At 37.8% G+C, this 20,312-nt stretch overlaps 2 protein-coding genes across 5 annotated transcripts in view; both read left to right on the top strand.

Moving 5' to 3' along the window:
• Positions 1–5,304, top strand: part of qkib (QKI, KH domain containing, RNA binding b) — a 108,597-nt gene extending 103,293 nt beyond the window's left edge. For 2 of the 4 annotated variants that reach the window (XM_079634656.1, XM_079634655.1), the window contains exon 7: positions 4,992–5,304. In XM_079634656.1, coding sequence (XP_079490782.1) covers positions 4,992–5,152 — 161 coding nt within the window. In that variant the 3' untranslated portion in view covers positions 5,153–5,304. Of the gene's footprint in view, positions 1–2,222; positions 3,396–4,991 lie in introns of those variants that run through there. The other 2 variants (XM_079634654.1, XM_079634653.1) reach the window with 2 other exon arrangements.
• dlk2 (delta-like 2 homolog) overlaps positions 1–20,312 on the top strand; it is a 528,840-nt gene that overhangs the window by 183,873 nt on the left and 324,655 nt on the right. The window lies entirely within an intron of this gene.

Genomic DNA, 20,312 nt, shown 5'->3' with positions numbered 1-20,312 from the left:
TGTATTAATGTTTTGTGAATTCGGCCCCTGATCTTTTGTGTGCGTGAAATTCCATATAAAAATTAAATAATGTATCAACAAGAGGATGTATTTTATGATATAATGCATTACCGTGATATAACATGTCTCATACTGTAAGATTTGATCACACCGCCCACCCCTTCCCTATGCCTTCTTCTAAAATATCCCGCAACATAAACACACCCGAAACCTGCCCTCCTACACCAACCAAAAGCCTCTCGTTCCCCGCATGACGGCCAGCAGCCTCTGCTGTCGCAGGAGGACGTAATAGGCAATAACATACAAACAAAAACAACAATACATCAAGCCTTTTCCACTTAATCCATTTAGCGTCATAAAAAGTCCTCGCTCGTCATAGAAAAAAAAAAGAAGAAAAAATCCTTTTAAGAAACGTTTGCATAAATGATTTGGCTTTTAAGTGCTCTACTGGCTTTATATGAATAATGAGAGCGCTCTCTCTCAAAAGCCCTGTCCTCTCCACTCCACACAAGCTGTATGGCTTCATTAAAGCACTTGAGAAAAGCCGATTATGAATATCATGTTACCAACAGCATTCTGCCAGTTTAACACTGGCTTCTCCCAAAGGCATGGTGTTAAGTTGAGCAGCGACAAATAGCCCGTCCCAATGCCAAGAGCAGCGTGTCCAATTAGAGCAGATGAAGGAGGGTTTAGCTACTGTCCAATAAGCATGTTTATTGAGCCGGTCTCAAGCAGGGGTGCGTTTCCCGTACAACTATATAGCTCACTGCTTAACTACCATAGTACGATGCATCGTTGGAGAAATCAACTAGCTCGTCACGACTGTTTCCCGAAACCGTATGTCGTAAAGTATCGTTCAACCACGTTGGTTTATGACGTCTCGCGCGTGGTGGACTAATAAATTATTTTAATTCATCTTTTTGAGATCGAATTAACGCTAGATTTTGTCATATAAGTTACAGACATGTCATCTGAAGATCATTTCTAATTTTTCTCAGTTATTTTGCTTTATTACCAGACTCAATATTTGGCTCGTTCTTACATAGTAGAGCACGTTCGCACATGCGCAGTCTTCAAAAACGGTGTTTTAAATCTCTTGACAAACTAAAAGACGTAAATTACATTTGTATGTATTCTAAATAAATAACACGGGTTGTACTGAATGTCAGCTTGCTTATTTTGCTAAAGATAAGGATTTATTCAGTCTATATCTCATGTAAACTAGAAACTATGCTTCTAACCACAGCTCGAGAGCTGTCGTTCCAACCACACAAGTTTGCGATGCTGTTTGCGAACGTTCGTCAGAACGATGGTTTCGGGAAACACCAAATCGTTGAACAATGCTGATAATGACGGAACTTGCGACCATAGTTGGCTAACGATGCTTTCGGGAAACGCACCCCTGGATGGTTCACAGCACGGCCCTTATAGGACAGCCTCAGCGTTACACTGTCTGTGGGTGGAGGGAAGGACGGGCCGTTCACATATACAGCGATTTTGCAGGAACTAGGCAGCCGAAAGTCAGTCATTTTAATTTGCCGATTTCCAGTAACCAGTGTGGGCGTGTCCACATTGTGGGCGTGTCCTGTGTGGGCGTGTCCAGTGATGTAGCAGAGTTGAGGAAAAAAGCATCTTTATGCAAATGAGCAGTGATGCAATGCAACAAGAGAGAGATAATGTTACCCATTTACAACTTTATTATTTCCACATTTTAAAATAGCAAGTCATCACAATGAAATAACACAAATGGAGGTTTGGGAGTTCTGTATAGCATTGATAAACTATTATTTTTGGTTAATATTATAATTTTTTATTTGATTTAATTTGAATTATTTCATTTTAGTTAAAGTTTTAGTAATTTAGTTTTGTTTTGACATTTTTATTCAGTTTTGTCAGAAACCGTCTCAGAAACTATTAGTATTCTAGGTTAGATTCATCATTAATAATCGTTCATCTTTTATAATTCACTGCTGAAATTCACATTTAAGAATATTCTTAGTGTGCAAGTAAACCGATTCCTTGTCAGATTAAAACGGCGACATGTTTTCACGGCCTGCATATTGCTTTTGTGATCCCATTTTTAAAAGCTATGAACGGCCCACCAGAACCATTAAGGCGGTGGCAGAGATATAATGTCTGTGTGTGTGAACGCCCCATAAGAGATGGAAGGGTGTTTTAGGGGAGGTTTTCATCCTGTCTTCTTTCTTGTGTGACCTATACAGCGTCCTCAAAGGCCGAAGAGCTGCCCCTCTACCTGGGCTTTCAGACCTGTCACATTCCCATCACAGTCCAGCGCGGAGAGCCAACCGGTCGGCCTCCCTTTTAAAGTACCCCCTCTTTGCCCCGCCCCCTCCGACAAGCCCCGCCCCCACACCGCAGACACGCCCCCCGCCTCCTGTTGTTATCGGACTGGCTGGACTCCCCGGCCTCTTTCATTCTGTCTGTTTCTTTAAATCATGGTTTTGTTTTTCTGTGTTTGGTTTTGTACTTTTGTTTTTTTATCTGTAATGTGATGTTTTAGTTTTTTTTTTTTTTTGTGTGTACAATGATGAGGGAGACAAAGCACTGAGCCCCAAACTGCTGCACAAGCCTTTCTGGATGACCCCCATCCCTCAGTCTGAGCGGGACACATCAGGGTGGGGGGCATCAGGAGGGGCAACATGAGGATGGTGAGGGGACAGTGGGGGTCGAATGGGGGCCGCTTAAATTGTGAGGGGATACTATTTGAGAAGCCAGGCTGTTCACTGAGCCGTTTTAGGACAGTTTAACGCACACTATGGTGGGGCATTTTGGCTTAAAATCACAATATAATCACACCACGAGGACATTTCAAGCTCATAAACCGTTCTACTTTGTTAAGCCTAACGTGTCAGGGTCATAGTTTACCACAGAATTGTTTGGCGGTTTAAGATAAAGATGAATTATGAAAAAAAAAATTGTGACAACCAAGCACATTTTCCTAATATTTTCTTATCACTGTGAGGCCTGTTTCACACCACATGCGTAAGTAGACCATTTCATATGTATTTATAAAGTATTTACACATCAGTGTAGTATTTGTTACACTGCAGTATTACAGTTTTAGTTAGTTATCTATTGAGAATCAAAATTATTAAAAAAAATATGGAACTTTACTATAAGGTTTCAATAGTTAACATTAATATCAACTAACATGAACTAAATATGACAAAACATTTGTTACAGTATTTATGAATCTTTGTTAAGTCGTTCATTGTTTGTTCATGTTAGTTCACAGTTCATTAACTAATGTGAACCAATACAATGTTTGATATAATAATGTTTTAGTAAATGTTAAAATGAACATTAACAAAGATTAATAAATGCTGTGGAAGCGCAGTTCATTATTAGTTCATATTAACTAATCTTAACAAATGAAAAATCTAAAGCAAAACACACAGATGCATTATAAAAATGACAATATGGGAGAAAATGTTCTTATTTGACTTTTGTCACATCAATGCAAAATATCTTAATAACTTTATGCAAAATATTTAGATTTTTGGTTGAAATATGACGCAAGAAACTACTATTATTAAATATTAAATAATATTATTAAATGATTTAAAAACTTTTATTTTGCAAGGACGCATTAAATTGAATCAAAAGGGACAGTAAAAAGTCAAACAAATGTCGTTCTTTTGAAAAAATATAGAGTTTCCACACACAAAAACTGTTTTCAACATTGATAATAATAGTAATGATGATGAAAAGTCAGATTTGAACACAGGAATAAATTACATATTAAAATATATTACAATAGAAAATTGATATTTCGTAATATTGCCATTTTTATAGTTTTTTTATCAAATAAACGCAGCCTTGTTGACCGTAAAGGTCATTTACTAAAAATTTTGCACGTTAAAAAATAAATACGACCTCACGTTGTGTCAATCACGTTTACACACTGCCCACAAAAGCTTCATCCGTCATGAGAAATTGTCTGTGTTTTTCGCATCCGTAGCAAAGCATTTTGAGAAGTGCTTTGTCTATTCAAAGCCATCGAATGACAAATACAACAAAAAAAATGCATACAAAAATTTCAGACTCAGTCTTCAAAGACCATAAGAGTCTTTTTTCAAAACGTGAAATAAAATCTTACCGACCCCAAACCTGGTTTTACCGAGTCTCACGAACTGTCCTAGAACACGCTCCGTCTGACTGTGTGTGTTGCTTCCCGCCACTAATATCCCGTTCCCTTCCTTCATTCTTCAGGTGTGCGAACGGCTAAAAGCGTTTCCCAGGATCCTCACTGAGCCCCTCATCCCATCCGAGTGTTAACATTCACACGCTTTCGTTTCACAGCTGCCTTGTTGCTTTCGAGTGATGTCTGTTCTCAAGCATGAGTCTGGCCTAGCAGTCAGTCCGACACACTCCTGTTCGTTTACACTGGCTATTCCCAGAGCCCGCAGAGACTGTCCTCGTAATGCCATACACATGATGCCTTCATGCTCACGTTCCCCGGGACTGTGCCGCTGACTGCTACGCCTCTGTGTGGAATGGAAGGAGAGAGAAAAAAATCGATTGTTCTGCTTTACTAATCACTTAATTCATTGCCGTACATTTCTATTCTCCTATTTTTTTTTTTTTTTTTTTTACTCCAGCAGATGTGCCTAAATGTTGTTCTCTCTGTGCCTTATCTCAGAGAGGGACTTTATCAGTATTATATTTAAAAACACTGTCGCTCCTGCGCAAGATTACGTGAGTAGTAAAGCTTCCCGCTGAGAGTAATGTCTGTGATCCTGTGTCCAAGCCACGCAAACACCCACCGATCCACTGGGGATCCATGAAACCATGTTTGAATTTTGTACAAACACGTGTTTGGGGATATACAAAAGTATTATTTGTGCCTTAACTTGTATAATTTAAATGATTTTGCATTTGTCGACACGCGCGTGATCTGATGGAGACTGTGAGGTTTGACTGATCTGATGTTGATGTGTTTTCTGGTGATGTTGTTGCAATCCAAGCAGGTGCGGTGACAGCTAAAGTTCGAAGGCACGATATGCGCGTCCATCCTTACCACAGGATAGTGACCGCAGACAGAGGTCAGTTTAGTTCATGTGCTTCTCTTCATCACGGTAGCAACTCACTGTTGGTCCTGATCTGTTGTGAAGCATGTGCAGCATGTTAAAAGACGTGCCATTTAATAAGGTGTGTTTGTCCTGAACCCTTCAGTTCCTGTGCGCGCACACACACACACACACACACTCGTGTATACGTGGTCTTTCCTGCGCAGATGGAGTGGTTGACTTCATTCCATTATTTTGATGACCTTATGATTTCAGCATGATGTTGATGACAAATAATGGATCTTTTCATGTGAACATGGGCTTTATTCACTCAATTACTCTCTTTTCTCCAGTTAAGCAAACAGTAAATCAGCTTTTATATATTTTGACTCTTGAAACATTTGGACACCATTTGAATAGATGGAGACCTCATCGTGAACTTGAGCTACAGTGGTTGTTTATAAGTGCATGTAATACGATAAAATTCGCATTTTCACATACGGTTAAAATCTGTGTTTGCTATCAGCAGGCTTTCAGAACACACCGAAAAATTAAACCTTAAAGCTGAAGTGTCATTTTGTCAATGTTAAAATATATGCAGTCACAATTATTAGTTAGCCATTCTTAGATTGATTCCCCTGAAATGTTTTAAGACTGTGACCGAATCGAACAGCCCAACACAGCAACACTGACCTGACCAGTGGCGTAATATTGAGGAGGAGAACCTGTTTGAAAACAGACATTATTCATGTAATTCTGTTTGGTGATGTTAAGGGTGCAGAAATCACACACTTCAGTTTTAAAGAAAGGAAAGATGGCCTTTACTAAATCTGGTTCACCTTGTGTGAATCAACGAGCGTAATAAATGATTGGAATATTATATGGGCAAGACCTGTTTAATTCGACCATTTTATTATCGATCAGTTAATTAGTTAAGATCTATTTCAGTACTAATGTAGTAATATATTATATATCTGCATATAGTGAGATTTGATTGACAGTCATCAAAATTGTAATAGTATGCCGTCTTGTGTGATGGATATCATCTGTATCCAGTGTTGCCAAATATTTTTAGTTAAAAGGAGCTAAAGCTCAAAAAGTAGCAAAATGTCGCTAGATGACGTAATGTGCCAATTGTCTGCAGTTTACATCCGTTTTCTCCCGTAATCCGTGCTCACATACTGGATTTTACTGTAATACAGCCAAATGTCCAATAAAGCTCTTCTCGTTTACATATTTTCTGTCAGACAATGGAAAAAGTGTATTATAGTGACAGACTGACTGTTAACCAGCTGTACAAAAAGTCACTATATTCGTAGTTGCTTTTTTGAAGAAAAGAAAAAGTCGCTAAAAGGGGTCTGTACATTTCTAATCTAGCGGCAAAGTTTGTTTCACTAACTGACCTGAGTGGATTTTGTGATGTAAATTAGTTATAAAATTATTAATTAAAATGATAAAATTCTTAAAAAAAAACAAAAATAGTGACAAATAACGTGTACTGTAATTCCAAAAGTCTTAGACAACCCCCCCCCCCCCCCCTCCATAGTGAAAACACTCTATTTTTATTTAATAACATATACAACTTAAGTATTCAGAGTAACATTTTGAGTTTAATGTTGAGAATATAACATTAATTTAATACCGTCAGTAATATTTGGTTTGTGAGCAGCGAGAAAGAAGAGAAGAGCATCTCAAGCTTCATAACGTTTATCATAAATCTTAATATTAATCATAAATCTTTGTTTATATCCAGGCTTTAAATGGTTTTGAATTTGATTTGGACCCCAACGCATGTTTAAAAATAATTACATTAATCATTAAAAATTACATAAACCCATTCATTAAGGTGGATAATGATTTGACAATGATCACCGCAGCACTATATGAAACAATTACAAAATCTCAGTATTTCCACAAACTGTAAACTCTGAAATGTCCCTGTTCACATGCATCTAATTACATATAAATTCAGTCTGCGCAGGTTAGACCGTGTGTGTGATTGTGTGTGTGTGTGTGTGTGTGTGGTCACAGTGATTTTGCCAAGTAAGACATGTTCCTGGGTCAAGCTATTTGATCCTGGAACAACATTCCTGTCCGAATATTTAGTCCTAAACCCTAACCCTGCCCATAACTTATCTCTAAAATCAGAGGGAAATGATGCACCTAACCCTGGTTATAAGACTAAACTGGACATGACCGGTATACTCAAATCTGATTGGCTGATTGGAATGTTGTTCCAGGACCAGCAAAGACGTTGATCCAGAAACATGTTGAAATCACATGGTCAACGATACAGATGTTTTGTTTGCTTGCGCTGGCAAATGACCACAGTTATCGAGCAGATCAGAGACTGAGGTTGCTTCCTCTCTTTTAATGTTTTTGTTTTTCATATCCTTTTTTGTGCTATACGTGTTTTTTATATAATGGAACTACTGCTTTGAAGAAAATCTACTTTTGAGAACCCATTTGCACAGAACTTCCAGATTTCCAATCTGTGCATTTGTACTGGACCACACGAATCACTTTTTTTATTTCAGCTGTTTACTTATTTTTATTGTTATTGTTATTTCCATCTGTCGATATTTGCCTCATTTGATAAAGTGTTTCTATGTGGCACAAGCCTTTTATTTTGCACTGAATACATCAGAAACATTCATCTCCTCTGACTTTTTGAAAAAGTGAACGCTACATCACACCTCAGAGCACGAAACTGAAGTGAATCTGCCGAGTCTCGCGGTTGACCGCTGCGAGTGGACGCTAGTGTCGGGTGTGTGAGAGTAGAAATGCATTTAAGAAAAGAAGAAGAAAAAACTCCACTTGATAATTTTTTTTATGTTTTACTGTAAGCTTCTTTTTATTTTTGTTTTGTTGTTGAAAAGAAAATAGTATTTACTTGTGGCTTTTAAAATATATATAAAAATATATATCTAAAAAAAATATATAAAGCAGGAATGTATATGAATTGTCAAATTTTACTTGTATTTTGGAAGAGATAGTAATGGTATTATAGAGGGCTATTTGTAGGAACAAAAAATATGCATCATAGCAGCTTTATAGCACCATGTTAGAAAATTTCCTCTATTTTTGGATATATGTTAGGGCTTTATATATGAATGATAAGACTTTTTCAATGTTTATATGCAAAAGCATTTTATATTATGTGTCCTGTGATAGTCTGAGGGTAAAGGCTAAAAGTCCCACAGCTTGAATTTCCATGGCTATATTATGCTAGAAAATACCTTGTAGTGTTGCTTTGTATCATTAAGGCCAAGATTTTTATGTTGTTGTACATAGAACAAAAAGGAATTTGAAAAGGCAATAAAAAGTTTTATTGAATTAAAAACAAAAAGGCACCAGCGGTTGTTTTGGACCTAAATTATTTCTGAGCAAATTTCTCAATGCCTCGATTCTTACCAAGAAAGCATTGATCTTCCATCTGCATCACAACTGCCGTCGTGTTTACTAGCAGTCAGGTGACCCTCGCCGGCTGTCTTCAGATCTCCTCTCATTCTCCAGCAGCTTCTCCTGTCGTGAGCGCTCACACTAGACTCAGAAGATCTGCCTTTCACTGTGGACCGAAGTTCAGGTTTGAAGTCATGTGTGACCCTGCACCACAAAACCAGTCACAAGGGTCTTTTTTTTTAAATTGAGATGTATGCATAATCTGAAAACTGAATAAATAAGCGTTCCATGGATGTATGGTTTGTTAGGATAAGACAATATTTGGTCGAGAGACAACTATTAGAAAATCTGGAATCTGATGGTGCAAAAAAATCAAAACGTTGAGAAAATCTCCTTTAAAGTTGTGCATTTATGTTCACGATTGAGCTGCATTCACTCACAAAAATATATTTTTTATATATTTACGGTAGGAAGTTTACACAAAATCTTTACTTAATATCCCAATGATGTTTGGCATAAAAGAAAAATCAATAATTTTGACCCATACAATGTATGACCCATATACCTGTGAGACTCGTGACTGGTTGTGTGATCCAGAGTCACATAAAGCGAAAAGATAGAGGACCTAATGTTGGATTTATCTCTTGGCTCAAACTAATCATTTGAATGTATTATTATTTATTAACAATTCATTGGTTTAAGATTATGCACTCCAGATCCAAAGCCAACATTTGAACTTGAATCTCTCCTGGACAAAAACAAAATTACATTTAAAGGGTTTAATGTGACATCATATCCTGTCGCGCGTAAGCCTGGTGTGACCGCTCCGTCAGTCCGTCCATCCACTTGACTGCTACTAACCATTAGACACATTTATCACTGTTGTATTCTTTTGTATTTTCTGAGTGTTTTCTCTCTTGATTTCTTCCTTCTTAACACGTGGCCTGTCAGGATATAGGCTGTTCCTCATGCTGAGTGTAAAATCATGCTTTTACCTCATGATTTGATTATATAACAAAGATGAAGACCAACAGTTCTTCCACGGCTCTCACATTCAGTCAACCCACAGCAAACGTTGTTATTGAGCCTACACGAGCTTGGTTTCGTGCAATTAATGATCAAATTAGTTCAAGCTCAAGTCATTTCTTCGCAATAGCACCACAAAATGTTTGTTTTCAAACTGGTTTATTGAATACTCCCCTGTTTTCAATTGGACAAACCAACAGAAAGTCCCGCCAAAGTCAAAAGTCAAGTCAAATTTATTTGTATAGCACTTTTCACAAAATACGTTTACAGAAAATGCTAGTGGCCTAGTGGGAAGTTGCTTAGTCTAGTCTAGTGGCTATGTTAACGCAGTGTTAATGTTTATAACATGTTAGTAGATTAGCAGATTATAATATACTTTACATTTTGCACTAATACAGGCAATCGTGCGGTTGAGATTTGCTATATAGTATGGATTGCTTTACGTCACTGCACTGAATCTTTTGCAAATAAAGTTGGATTTATAATATATATATAACTTTATATAGAGAGCTGTGCGATAATACAGTTTTGGGGAAACCTATAATTGGCGTACTTATAAATTAATAAATTCATATTAAATAAACATATTAAGCTGGGATAAATTAAATTGTAATATAGAATTACACCTTGAATGTTTTCATATAAAATTACACTTAATTTAGCATGGCTAACTGAATAGTAACACGTTTGACCGTTTTATGTCTAGCACTGAGATATAAACCCCGGGACACACCAAGCCGACGTAGCGGCGAAGAAAGCGGACTGTGTTTCCTCTCGTCGGCTGCGTCTCGGCCAAAACGTTGCGCTTGAACACACCAAAATGACTAAAGGCGACTTTCAACATCTGTGCTGCCTAAGTAAATATCTGTCCACATCAGCATCAGATATCAACAGTATATTTTCATCATTCAGGAAGTGAAACTGAAACTAGGGCTGCAGATACAAATCGTAAACAAAGCAGTGCTTGCTTATTAAATAAAATATCAATACCATTAAATATCAATCACGCTGATCACTTTTTTCATTCCAGTCGTCTCATGTTATTATGAAAATATTTGTGCATTCGAATGTTTAGGTAAGATGGCGTAAAATTACAACAGCCTTCTGTCTGCACCATCTTGCACCAAACTTTCGCTTTTATTCGCGTGCACCGACTCGTTCGCTAAACTGAACAGCCAATCAGAGTTCTCCATCCCACCGTCGCTCAAAAACGTCCCCGCTTGTCGTGTCCCGGCCTCTAAAGCTGTGCTGTGGGGAGACTCGACTGAATCAAGAGCCTGTACCTGTGATCGGTTTATAATGCTTTTCATATTGTCATCCTGCTTTCACTAGCTGAAACTAATCTCCTCTATCTTTTGTTTCCTTCCTCCTTTCCTTGTTTCCCTCCCCCTTTTCTGTTCGTTCGTCTCTCTAACCCACTCAGCCACCACTGGCAACTAACCCCTGACCTTCTGACCTCTTCACCCAATGATGACCTGCCCATTACCTGCCTGCAGATCACATCTCTGCCCTAAAATGAATGAATGAAAGACAAACAAACAAAAAAAGAGTATCTAAGAGCTGTCCCCGGCAGTGGATGTACAGCTTGGACACGGAGACGCTCCTGCCGCAGTAGATCTGCACTCTTTGTAAGCAATAAGCAATAATGATTTGCCCCGCTCCCTCTAAATCAAAGCCAGACCTTCAGCGATCCCAGTTCGCTGTCAAAACCCTTCAGCTCCATGACAGCGCTGAGGAACCGGACCGCTCCAGTGATCCGGCAGTTACGGTAATGAGTCTGAATGTAACGCATGACGGTGTGAATGGTGCATGCACCTCTGTATCACCGGCACACCGCTTGAGAAGCGATCTCAGTGAGACGGCAGGAAGAAGAAGAAGAAGAAGAAGAAGAAGAAGAAGAAGAGTATTTCCCTTCCGGAACAATCCGACACTTTCAGTGAACAAGCCTCTCTGAGGATGTATAAGCCATGCTTGCCTATCCGCTGTACAAATGTATGAAATTTGTAGATAAAAGTTCAAAGAGTGACAAAAGAAAACATGTACAGAAACCACACTTTTATTATCCTCCAGAGAACGTATATTTTTATTACTCAATATTTTATACTGTCGAATATTGTGAAGAGAACAAAAAAAAAAAAAACGGAACAATACTGAACCCTTTATGAAGTGAAAACAATCCAGTTTTCTGTAATTGGATGTAGACGTGGATGACCAAAACAACCCTCTCGTTGTACCGATGGGGCCGGTAGGGAAATATCATTCAAGTGCCTTATCATAGTGCTCATGATTCATGTTCAATATGAATGTCATCATCAGTGGTGAATGATCAGACCAGGGCTGTATTTCCCAGAAAGCATTGTGTCTACGCCGGATTCGAGCGGCGCAAAGCGATGCGATAAAAGCCAAGTAGAACCCATTATAATCAGTGATGCTGTCTACACTGCATGTGACGCGACAGGACAAATCCCCGAGCGTAAACCGATGCCCCGATCTATTTCTGACACTAAGGACTTGGACTTGTAAGAGCCTCAAGCTGTTGCAGAACCATAATGCTCTCTATGATCTACTTAGACTTACAATGCTTTGGGGAAACCCGGCCCGGGTCGGTACACACAGCTTTCCCTTCCGAAACCACGTAACTGACGGATCACCAGCCTATACCTGCCTTCCTGTTTCCCAGTGTCACGCTGTCAAACAGACTCGGGGAGTCGAAGTGTATTAGTTGCCTTCAGTCTTGACACGTCCTTCAGAATTGTAGGTATTTTGCTCGCAGTACTTGAATGAAATAATTTGCACATTATGTTGAAGTTCAGTGCACTGTTAGATCAGACCGGTACGATACAGTCACTGCAACAACAACAACAAAAAGTTGGTAACACTTTATTTTTAAGGTGACGTATACACGTTACTACACGTACTTACTATAGAAATAACAGTAAATTATGCATAATTGCAAGTAACTAACCCTAACCATAACTCTATTGTAAGTACATGTAGTTAACTAATATTACTCAGTACTTATTTGAGTAAGTAGAATGTAACTACTTCAATTTAAAGGGTTTATTTTAAGGTGTCAGTGTTACCGTGTGAATATGCATTTAAGTATTGAGTAATAATAATGTACTTACTATAGGGTTAGATTAGGATTAGGGATTGGTTTGGGGTTAGTTACTTGTAATTATGCATAATTTACTGTTATTACTACAATAAGTACATGTTACATGTGTAACAAGGACACTGTAAAACAAAGTGTTACCAAATAAAGTGTAACCAAAAATATTAAATATTTTTAATCAGTATTTGTGTCTTGTTTTACAGTTAAAATATCAAAATATCCCTAATAAGCAGTGTTATTGTAGTATAATTTAGAGACTATAATAGATTTTTATTAATATTTGGAATTAATTTGAGGTAAATTGTTTCTTCTTTTTTTTTCTTTTTTTTTGGTTTTCTGTATTTCCCCCCGAATATGTCTTAGCTTTTATTCATTTTTTATTTCATATCTGGTTTTACCTCTACATGTACATCTACAACATATTTAAATATATTGTGCTATGTCAGTTAATGTTGTGTCCAGCAATGAATGTTTTGATGTGTTTAGCTTGAGTTAACTATAAAAAAACTGCAATAAGGAAGTAAAAAGAGAATATATCGTTTATTTTCCTTGTTTTAAGCATAAATCTCACCAAATGAATAAATAAATGTTTCCAGTTGAGTGAGAATAATCAACTTTAACTCAAGAGATATTCTCTGCCAGCAAGTTTTGATATTGTATAATTTTGCCTCTGAGGTGAACATGCTTAAACCTTTATTGGAAACAAAACAAATACTGATTAAAGAATGATATTTTGTGGATTTGAAACCGCATGTAGGTGGTGATGGGATGAAAGCGGTGGGTGAGCTGTGTGTACTGTCACGTTCGTCCCCCTCGAAACTCTTTCTTTACTATGCAACACGATGGCCTCTTGAGGGGAGTCTCTGTGACATCAAACATGTCTTCCTGTTGTGTCTGCATTTCCCTTCATCTCCACTTATGATTCTCCAGTGCCATAACAATATTATGATATATAAAGCATTTTTTGGGGGGGGGGGGCCAAGTAAGAATACAATAATTAGATTTTTTAAATTAAATTAAATACACTCTAGAAAATGACTCTAAAAAATGCAACCCAACTTTGGGTCAAATATGGACAACCCCAAACGTTGGGTTAAAAATGTAATTTAAAAATGTAACCCAACGGCTGGGTTTGTCCATATTTGACCCAAAATTGGGTTGAAACAACCCAGCATTTTTTAGAGTGTACTTAATGAAGAAAGATGAGAGGTGAGTTATACAGTACTTGATAAAGCATGATGTCTCACATTCAATAGCATTTAAAAGTATATTATTCTGATTAGTCCTGTTTTTTAAGTTCAACAGTGAAGTGTGTAATTCTGGCATCAAAAGGACTGATAAAAATAATGAGTTTCCAAGCATGGTCAGTCCAACGGGAAGCCCCGCCCCCTGACCCGTCCCATTGGTTAAGCCAAATGACAAATGTTTTTCAACTTACTTTTTAGTTGTTTCTGCACGTGAAACTGGGATAAATAAATAAAAAGGATTTTAACATCAACAAAATGACACATTTTGGCTTTAAGAATCAAGTTTGATCATGTGAATGTCTTTTATCATACATGTGTGAATATGTGTACGACATGCGTCTTTCCCTGCCCAAGTATTGCCTATGAGAAGACATGTCTGTTTTAACAGCCATTGTTACAGGTTTATAATGTATTTTTCTATCTTATTTTATATATATCTAATAAACAACATTAAATGCCTTGTCTCTGTATCCTGACTGGATGAAAAGAGTTTCTGAGAGTCGCACATGAATCATTGTGCTTTTCGCTCATTAAAAGCCGATAGCACACATCAGGGTGTTTTATCATAAGCAAGTAATATTGCATACCATTATCCAGCACTGATTTATCATATGGTTATTTGCTGATGTGACTAAACAAGGTCCTTGGCGCGGGGTTTTTGTGGCGGGAGACTCGGCTGCTATGCATCAGCTCTGGCCTGTGCCAAGAAAGCACTTTCACAATTGCTGGAGCTCTATTTCATCCTGGCCTTAATAAGTCATGCGCAAGCTGGCTTTGTCATTAGCTTCAAAGCTACATAATGCAGGGGATATTTAACGCTCTTCCCTAATAGACAATCAATCAGTGAAGTGTACTCAGAAGAGAGGCTTCTCTTTGCTCGTGACCTTGACCAGAGAAATCAATACAACATCAATAGCACCTCAACACAATACACTTCCACATTATTGGGTTTTGCCATGGTCAGTATTGCCAGATGTCAGACTTTTACTGATTAAATGTGCTGGAACCGCAACATTTAGCTATAGAAATAGCATTATTATGGTAATACTTTTAAATCCACCTCTTCATTGGAGTAACTGCATTGAAAGTCATTATAAAAAGCACTCATTATAGCGAAATATTCCACTGACGCGACTGTCCAGAGAGTCGCGTAATTATGAACGATACTTAGAGGAAGAATTGTTTATTGTGATATTGCTGACAATAAAATCGAATCATTCAAGGACTGTTGGTGTCTTTTATCATATTGTTTTCTTAAAGGAAGCAGAGGCTGGGATATTACCATGTTCAGGTCAAGCCTTTTCAAATGAAAAACCCCTCCAGATGTGATCATGACATTGTGAATGAACTCCTTCCAAAGATGTCCAAAGTTTTATTTTTATGTAAAACACATTTAGGCCTACACTGTATGAGAATTATATAATTGTCATCAGGGTAAGACAAAAACACACTTTGAAAGGATTGATGATGTATTGACTAAACTATTTTGGGTAACACTTTATTTTACAGTCTCCTTGTTACATACATGTACTTACCATGGTAATAACAGTAAATGATGCATAATTACATGCAACTAACCCTCAACCAAATCCTAATCCTTCCCAAACCCTATAGTAAGTACATGTTGTTAAAAAATATTACTCAGTACTTAAATATGTAAATACACTGTAACAATGACACCTTAAAATAAAGTGTAACCCTATTTTGAACAAATAGTTACATAGAGTACCTGTAAACTAAAATTAAAATAACAATTTTAAATGAAACTGAAATTTAGAAAATAAAAGCAAATTCAAAATATTAATGAATTGCCCTATTACATAAACAATTCCCATTTACCATGGTAAATTCACATGAATGGGTGGCCTATAGTGGCTTTATTTGGCTCTCCCTTTTAAGGCGAGACACTACAGGTGAATAGGGTATTCAAGTAATAGATATCACCATGAAACTTCATCAGTTGATTACTTACACAAGTTCATAAAAAAAATTATTACAAGTTTTTGAAATTTGTATGTTTAATTATGCAAATTAGGCATTATATCATTAAATATGCGCAATTTTGCATATATTTTCATTAGATAGATCTGAACATATGATAAAGCCAGGTGCAAAATTATTTTTTCATTTTGATTACACACAAGATGAAAAAAAGATGTTCAGAGGGATTTCCAACGCTATCTCACGACCAATTCGTACGAATTTGTACGAGTGATTAAAAGGTGGCTAATTCGTACGAATTTGTACGACCTCACTCGTACGAATTTGTACGATTTGTCTAAACCCACGTGACGGTTGGGTTTAGGGGCGGGGTCAGGGGTAGGTCATTCGTATGAATTCATACGATTTTGGCAAATCGTAAAATATGTACGTTTTAGCAAAAAACGTACAAATTCGTACGAGTGAGGTCGTATGAATTGGTACGAATTAGCCACCTCGTAAAATTCGTACGAATTGCCGTGAGATCGGGTTGGGATTTCAGGATATATGCTTTCATTACCTAGGAAATCTAAATATACTGTCCATAGCCTTAAAAAATCGGTTTTCGCCATATTTTTTTAATTAAAATGTCACATAAATCAGGCCAGGAATGATTTATTAACAAATCCCTCTGAACATATCTTCAGAATACTGCTACGTGTATAACTGGAAAGTTTGGTGTACACAGGCGCTACATAGGCTGAGATGTGTCACTGGAGAATGACAAAAAGTCATTTTGAGATAAAGGCAATTAAAGATTTGTAATGTAAAAAATCACACTTTTTTAGTGGAAACAACTATTTACAGACACAATATCTCATCAAATCATTAACAACAACAATACAAACCACCTAAATCACATCAAAACTTATAAACAGCATTTATGGCCTTCAACTGAGCAGAAAAACAGTCAAAAACACACATCTAAATGTCAGAGCGCGTCACGTGATGCATCTGAACCAATCACGCAGTCAGAAATGGACATCAGCCAATGAGATTTCGCTTTTAGAGTTAAATGCCCATTGTACTTTCACGATTGGTTGCTGATAAAAAGGAAATTACCATATTTGGATCCGACAGCATTGTAAAGGAGAGAGAGAGCTTCACAGCGGTGTGTGTGATGACAGGGGCAGAGAGAGATCGCGGAGCAGCGGATGATTCAGAACGACAACTTTTGTTGAATTTCGGAGAAATCTACAGACGCAAATAGACAAAGTGTAGTAAAATAAAGACCTAAATGTGTATTTTGGACTTTTTTTCACCACAAGTCTGAAAGAAGACATGATATTGAAGACAAATAGCCCAAAATCTCAAAATTGACCAGTGAAAAAAAAACAATGTTTTTGCCCGCCGTGTCTCGCCTTAAAAACGTTTAAAGCCGAACAACAAAACTTCGGCTCCTGCTCCAAACATCCCATCAGACGACACCAAGCAGGGTTTCCGTTTCATCTTAACTTCTGTAACTGCTCAAAACAAGCAAGTTCATAAACACACACCCCACTCTCAGTCCTTCTTCATTCCTCTCTTTCTCCCTTGTCTTTTCCCCACATTCTCTTCCTCCCCGTCGTCTTGGACCAATCCAGGGCCGTTGAGAGGAATTGTGAAGTTTACCACGGGCCTCGGATTGCCTGGGCCTCTGCTCTGAGCTGATAAGACATGCCAGGGGCCCCGTCGGCTGTTTGGTCATAGAAATCGCATCTGGAGTCGCCGTTGGGTTTTGAGCCATGAAAGTGTTTGTTTGTGCAAGTAGGAGAGAAAGCGACTCTGCTCCCTGGATCTCACGATTGGGCCGCGGGACACCCGCTCTCTCCTCGACTCCAGCGTTTCCCACTCTTTTCTCTGCTCTCGTTCCCCCACTCCGGTTTCTCTCTCAGCTTGAAGGCAGAGGGGGTGTCAATTATCCCGTGGTTGGAGGAGAGGATGTTCAGCGCTGAAGCCTCTGCTTCCCACTGTGCTGAGATGGGAGGATGAGGGGTAAAGCGAGTTGCTTACTCTGGTAATTAAAACAGTGATGGTGCATTGAAGGAAGCCGTTGGAGGGAGCGACTTTTCATTTCCACACCGCGGCATACAACATAAACCAACAGACTGATAATTAAAGCACTGTTTGCTCTCATTATTAGTTTACAAAACAAGCTGTTTAAAAGTTCAGACCATAAAAGGGTCGATTCATGAGACATAGGCCAAAACTTCATGCAACTTTACCCAGGGCTGTATAGACTGAAAGACGCTACTATACAGCTTTACAGAACAATTAAAAACGGCAGGCAGTTTTTTTTTCTATGGTCAATTTTGAGATTTTGGGATATTTGTCTTCAATAACATGTCTTCTTTCAGACTTGTGGTGAAAAAAAGTCTGAAATACACATTTAGTCTTTATTTTACTACACTTTGTCTGTTTGCGTCTGTAGATTTCTCATAAATTCAACAAAAGTTGTCGTTATAAATCATCCCGCTGCTCCGCGATCTCTGTCTGCACCGTCATCACACACACCGCTGGAACGCTCTCGTTCTGCTGTACAATGCTGTCGGATCCAAATATGGTAGTTTCCTTTTTATCAGCAACCAATCGTGAAAGTAAAAGGGCTGAATGCGCAATCTCATTGGCTGATGATAAATCTTTAAAGCCCGTTTTCTCAAAATGACTTTTCTCTCATTCTCCAAGTCCGAAATCTCCACTTCAGTCGCACCGATATACACCAAACTTTCCAGTCTTGTACCTAGTTATATTATGAAGACATTTGCAGAGGAGTTTGTAAATATATTATTCATAGCCTGATTTATATAACATTTTATTTAAAAAAACATGGCGAAAATAATTTTTTTAATTGACAGTATATTCTGATTGACAGGATAACAAAAGTAGATATCCATAAATCCCTCTGTAATTTTTTTCCCATCTAATATGTGATCAGAATGAAAAAAATATTTTTTAACCTGGCTTTATCCAATACTCAGATTTCGTTTTTTAAAATATATGCAAATTAGCTAATATTTAATTAGATATTGCCTAATTTGCATATTTTAACATTAAATTACAGAAAACTTGTAATACATTGTTTTCTCATCTTAATGTAGGTAAACAATCGGGAAAGTTTCGTGGTGATATCTGTTAGTTAAAAAATTTACCCTATTCACCTGTCTCACCTAACTTGAAAGTAAATATACATATAATGTATATTTTAAAACATTTTGAATTGTTTTTTTGTCAATAAATTCATAAATCCAATTAAACTTTAAAACATCTCCCCCTATCTCAAGTTACGTGATGAATCATTTTGGCGGATAACAGCCCAACAGATGTTTGTTTTAAAACAGAAGGTGAGTAATTTTTCACTCCTTTACTTGCTTAATAAAAGCCCACTTTAAAATATAGCGGTTATAGTGCATTTCCAACATGTTTATTGCTAAGTTTAGCTCGGCAAAACAGACTTAGCGCAGCTCTACAATGTATCTGGTTGCCATGGTAACTTCATGTGCTTGCTGCTCTCTGTACTCATAGTAAAATCACTTCAATATTATTATATGGAACTACATGGTGTCACGCTGTGGCTGTAACGAGCGCACGGAGATTGAGTCTTTTAATAATCATTCCAAGAGGAAACACGCAGGAGAACACAATAACACAATCACATCAAGCAAAGAACAGGTGAGGAACTAATGAGTAACTATGGAAACTAATAACGATCAGGAACACAAGAAAAATGGGAACAGGGAAAACAAAACCAAAGCACAATAAAACTAAACAGGCTTAAACATAAACCTGACATTTTAAACACAGATGAACAGATGTGGAACGAATGGTTAACAATGTAAAGTTAAACACACTAGCAGAATGAACTCAGGCAAACCAGAACAGGGAACAGAATGAAAAAAAAAAGAAAAAAAAAAGACCAAAACAGAACTAGAACCTAACAGTTATACTCATAAATACATGTTATTTATGCCCATTTAAGGCTAAAACAGGGCCTAAACTTGATCAGAAACCTAAAAAAGGTAACACAATGATATTATTTAAAGTATATTTGTATACATTTATATTATTATAATAGAATAAAAACACGTGTACATAGGCTGTTTAAGAGCACAAGCCTAATCATAACCAGTCCTTAAAAAACTCAACTCCACAAAAGTCTGTGAATTCGAAGCTGAATTCGACGTAGAGAGAGCAAGAAAGAGAGGGTCCCTTTTCTGACTGCATTAGCATGTGAGGGTGGTATCACATTCCCACTGAATCGGCAAACTCATTCCCTACACTCAGGAGCCAGGACGCCTCCCTAATGTGGAGTGTAACACAACGCAGTGAGCCTGGAGAAGGTGATGAGGTGGGGGTGGAGGCTAATGAGGGGGTAATTGTGCCGGTGAGAGCTGAGAGAGCGCTTGATAGGCCAGGGCAGGGAAAGCTGAGATGTCCTGGGCGAGAGAAAGAGCCCTGAGGGGGTGTTTAACAGGGGCAGGAAGGATCGTCTTAACTGAGCAGAGCACCGCTGACCTTCATGTCCGAGCGGGACGC

This window comes from Phoxinus phoxinus (assembly GCF_949152265.1).
Source record: "Phoxinus phoxinus genome assembly, chromosome: 14".
NCBI classification, from domain to species: domain Eukaryota; kingdom Metazoa; phylum Chordata; class Actinopteri; order Cypriniformes; family Leuciscidae; genus Phoxinus; species Phoxinus phoxinus.
This window is presented reverse-complemented; position numbering and strand designations above follow the sequence as displayed.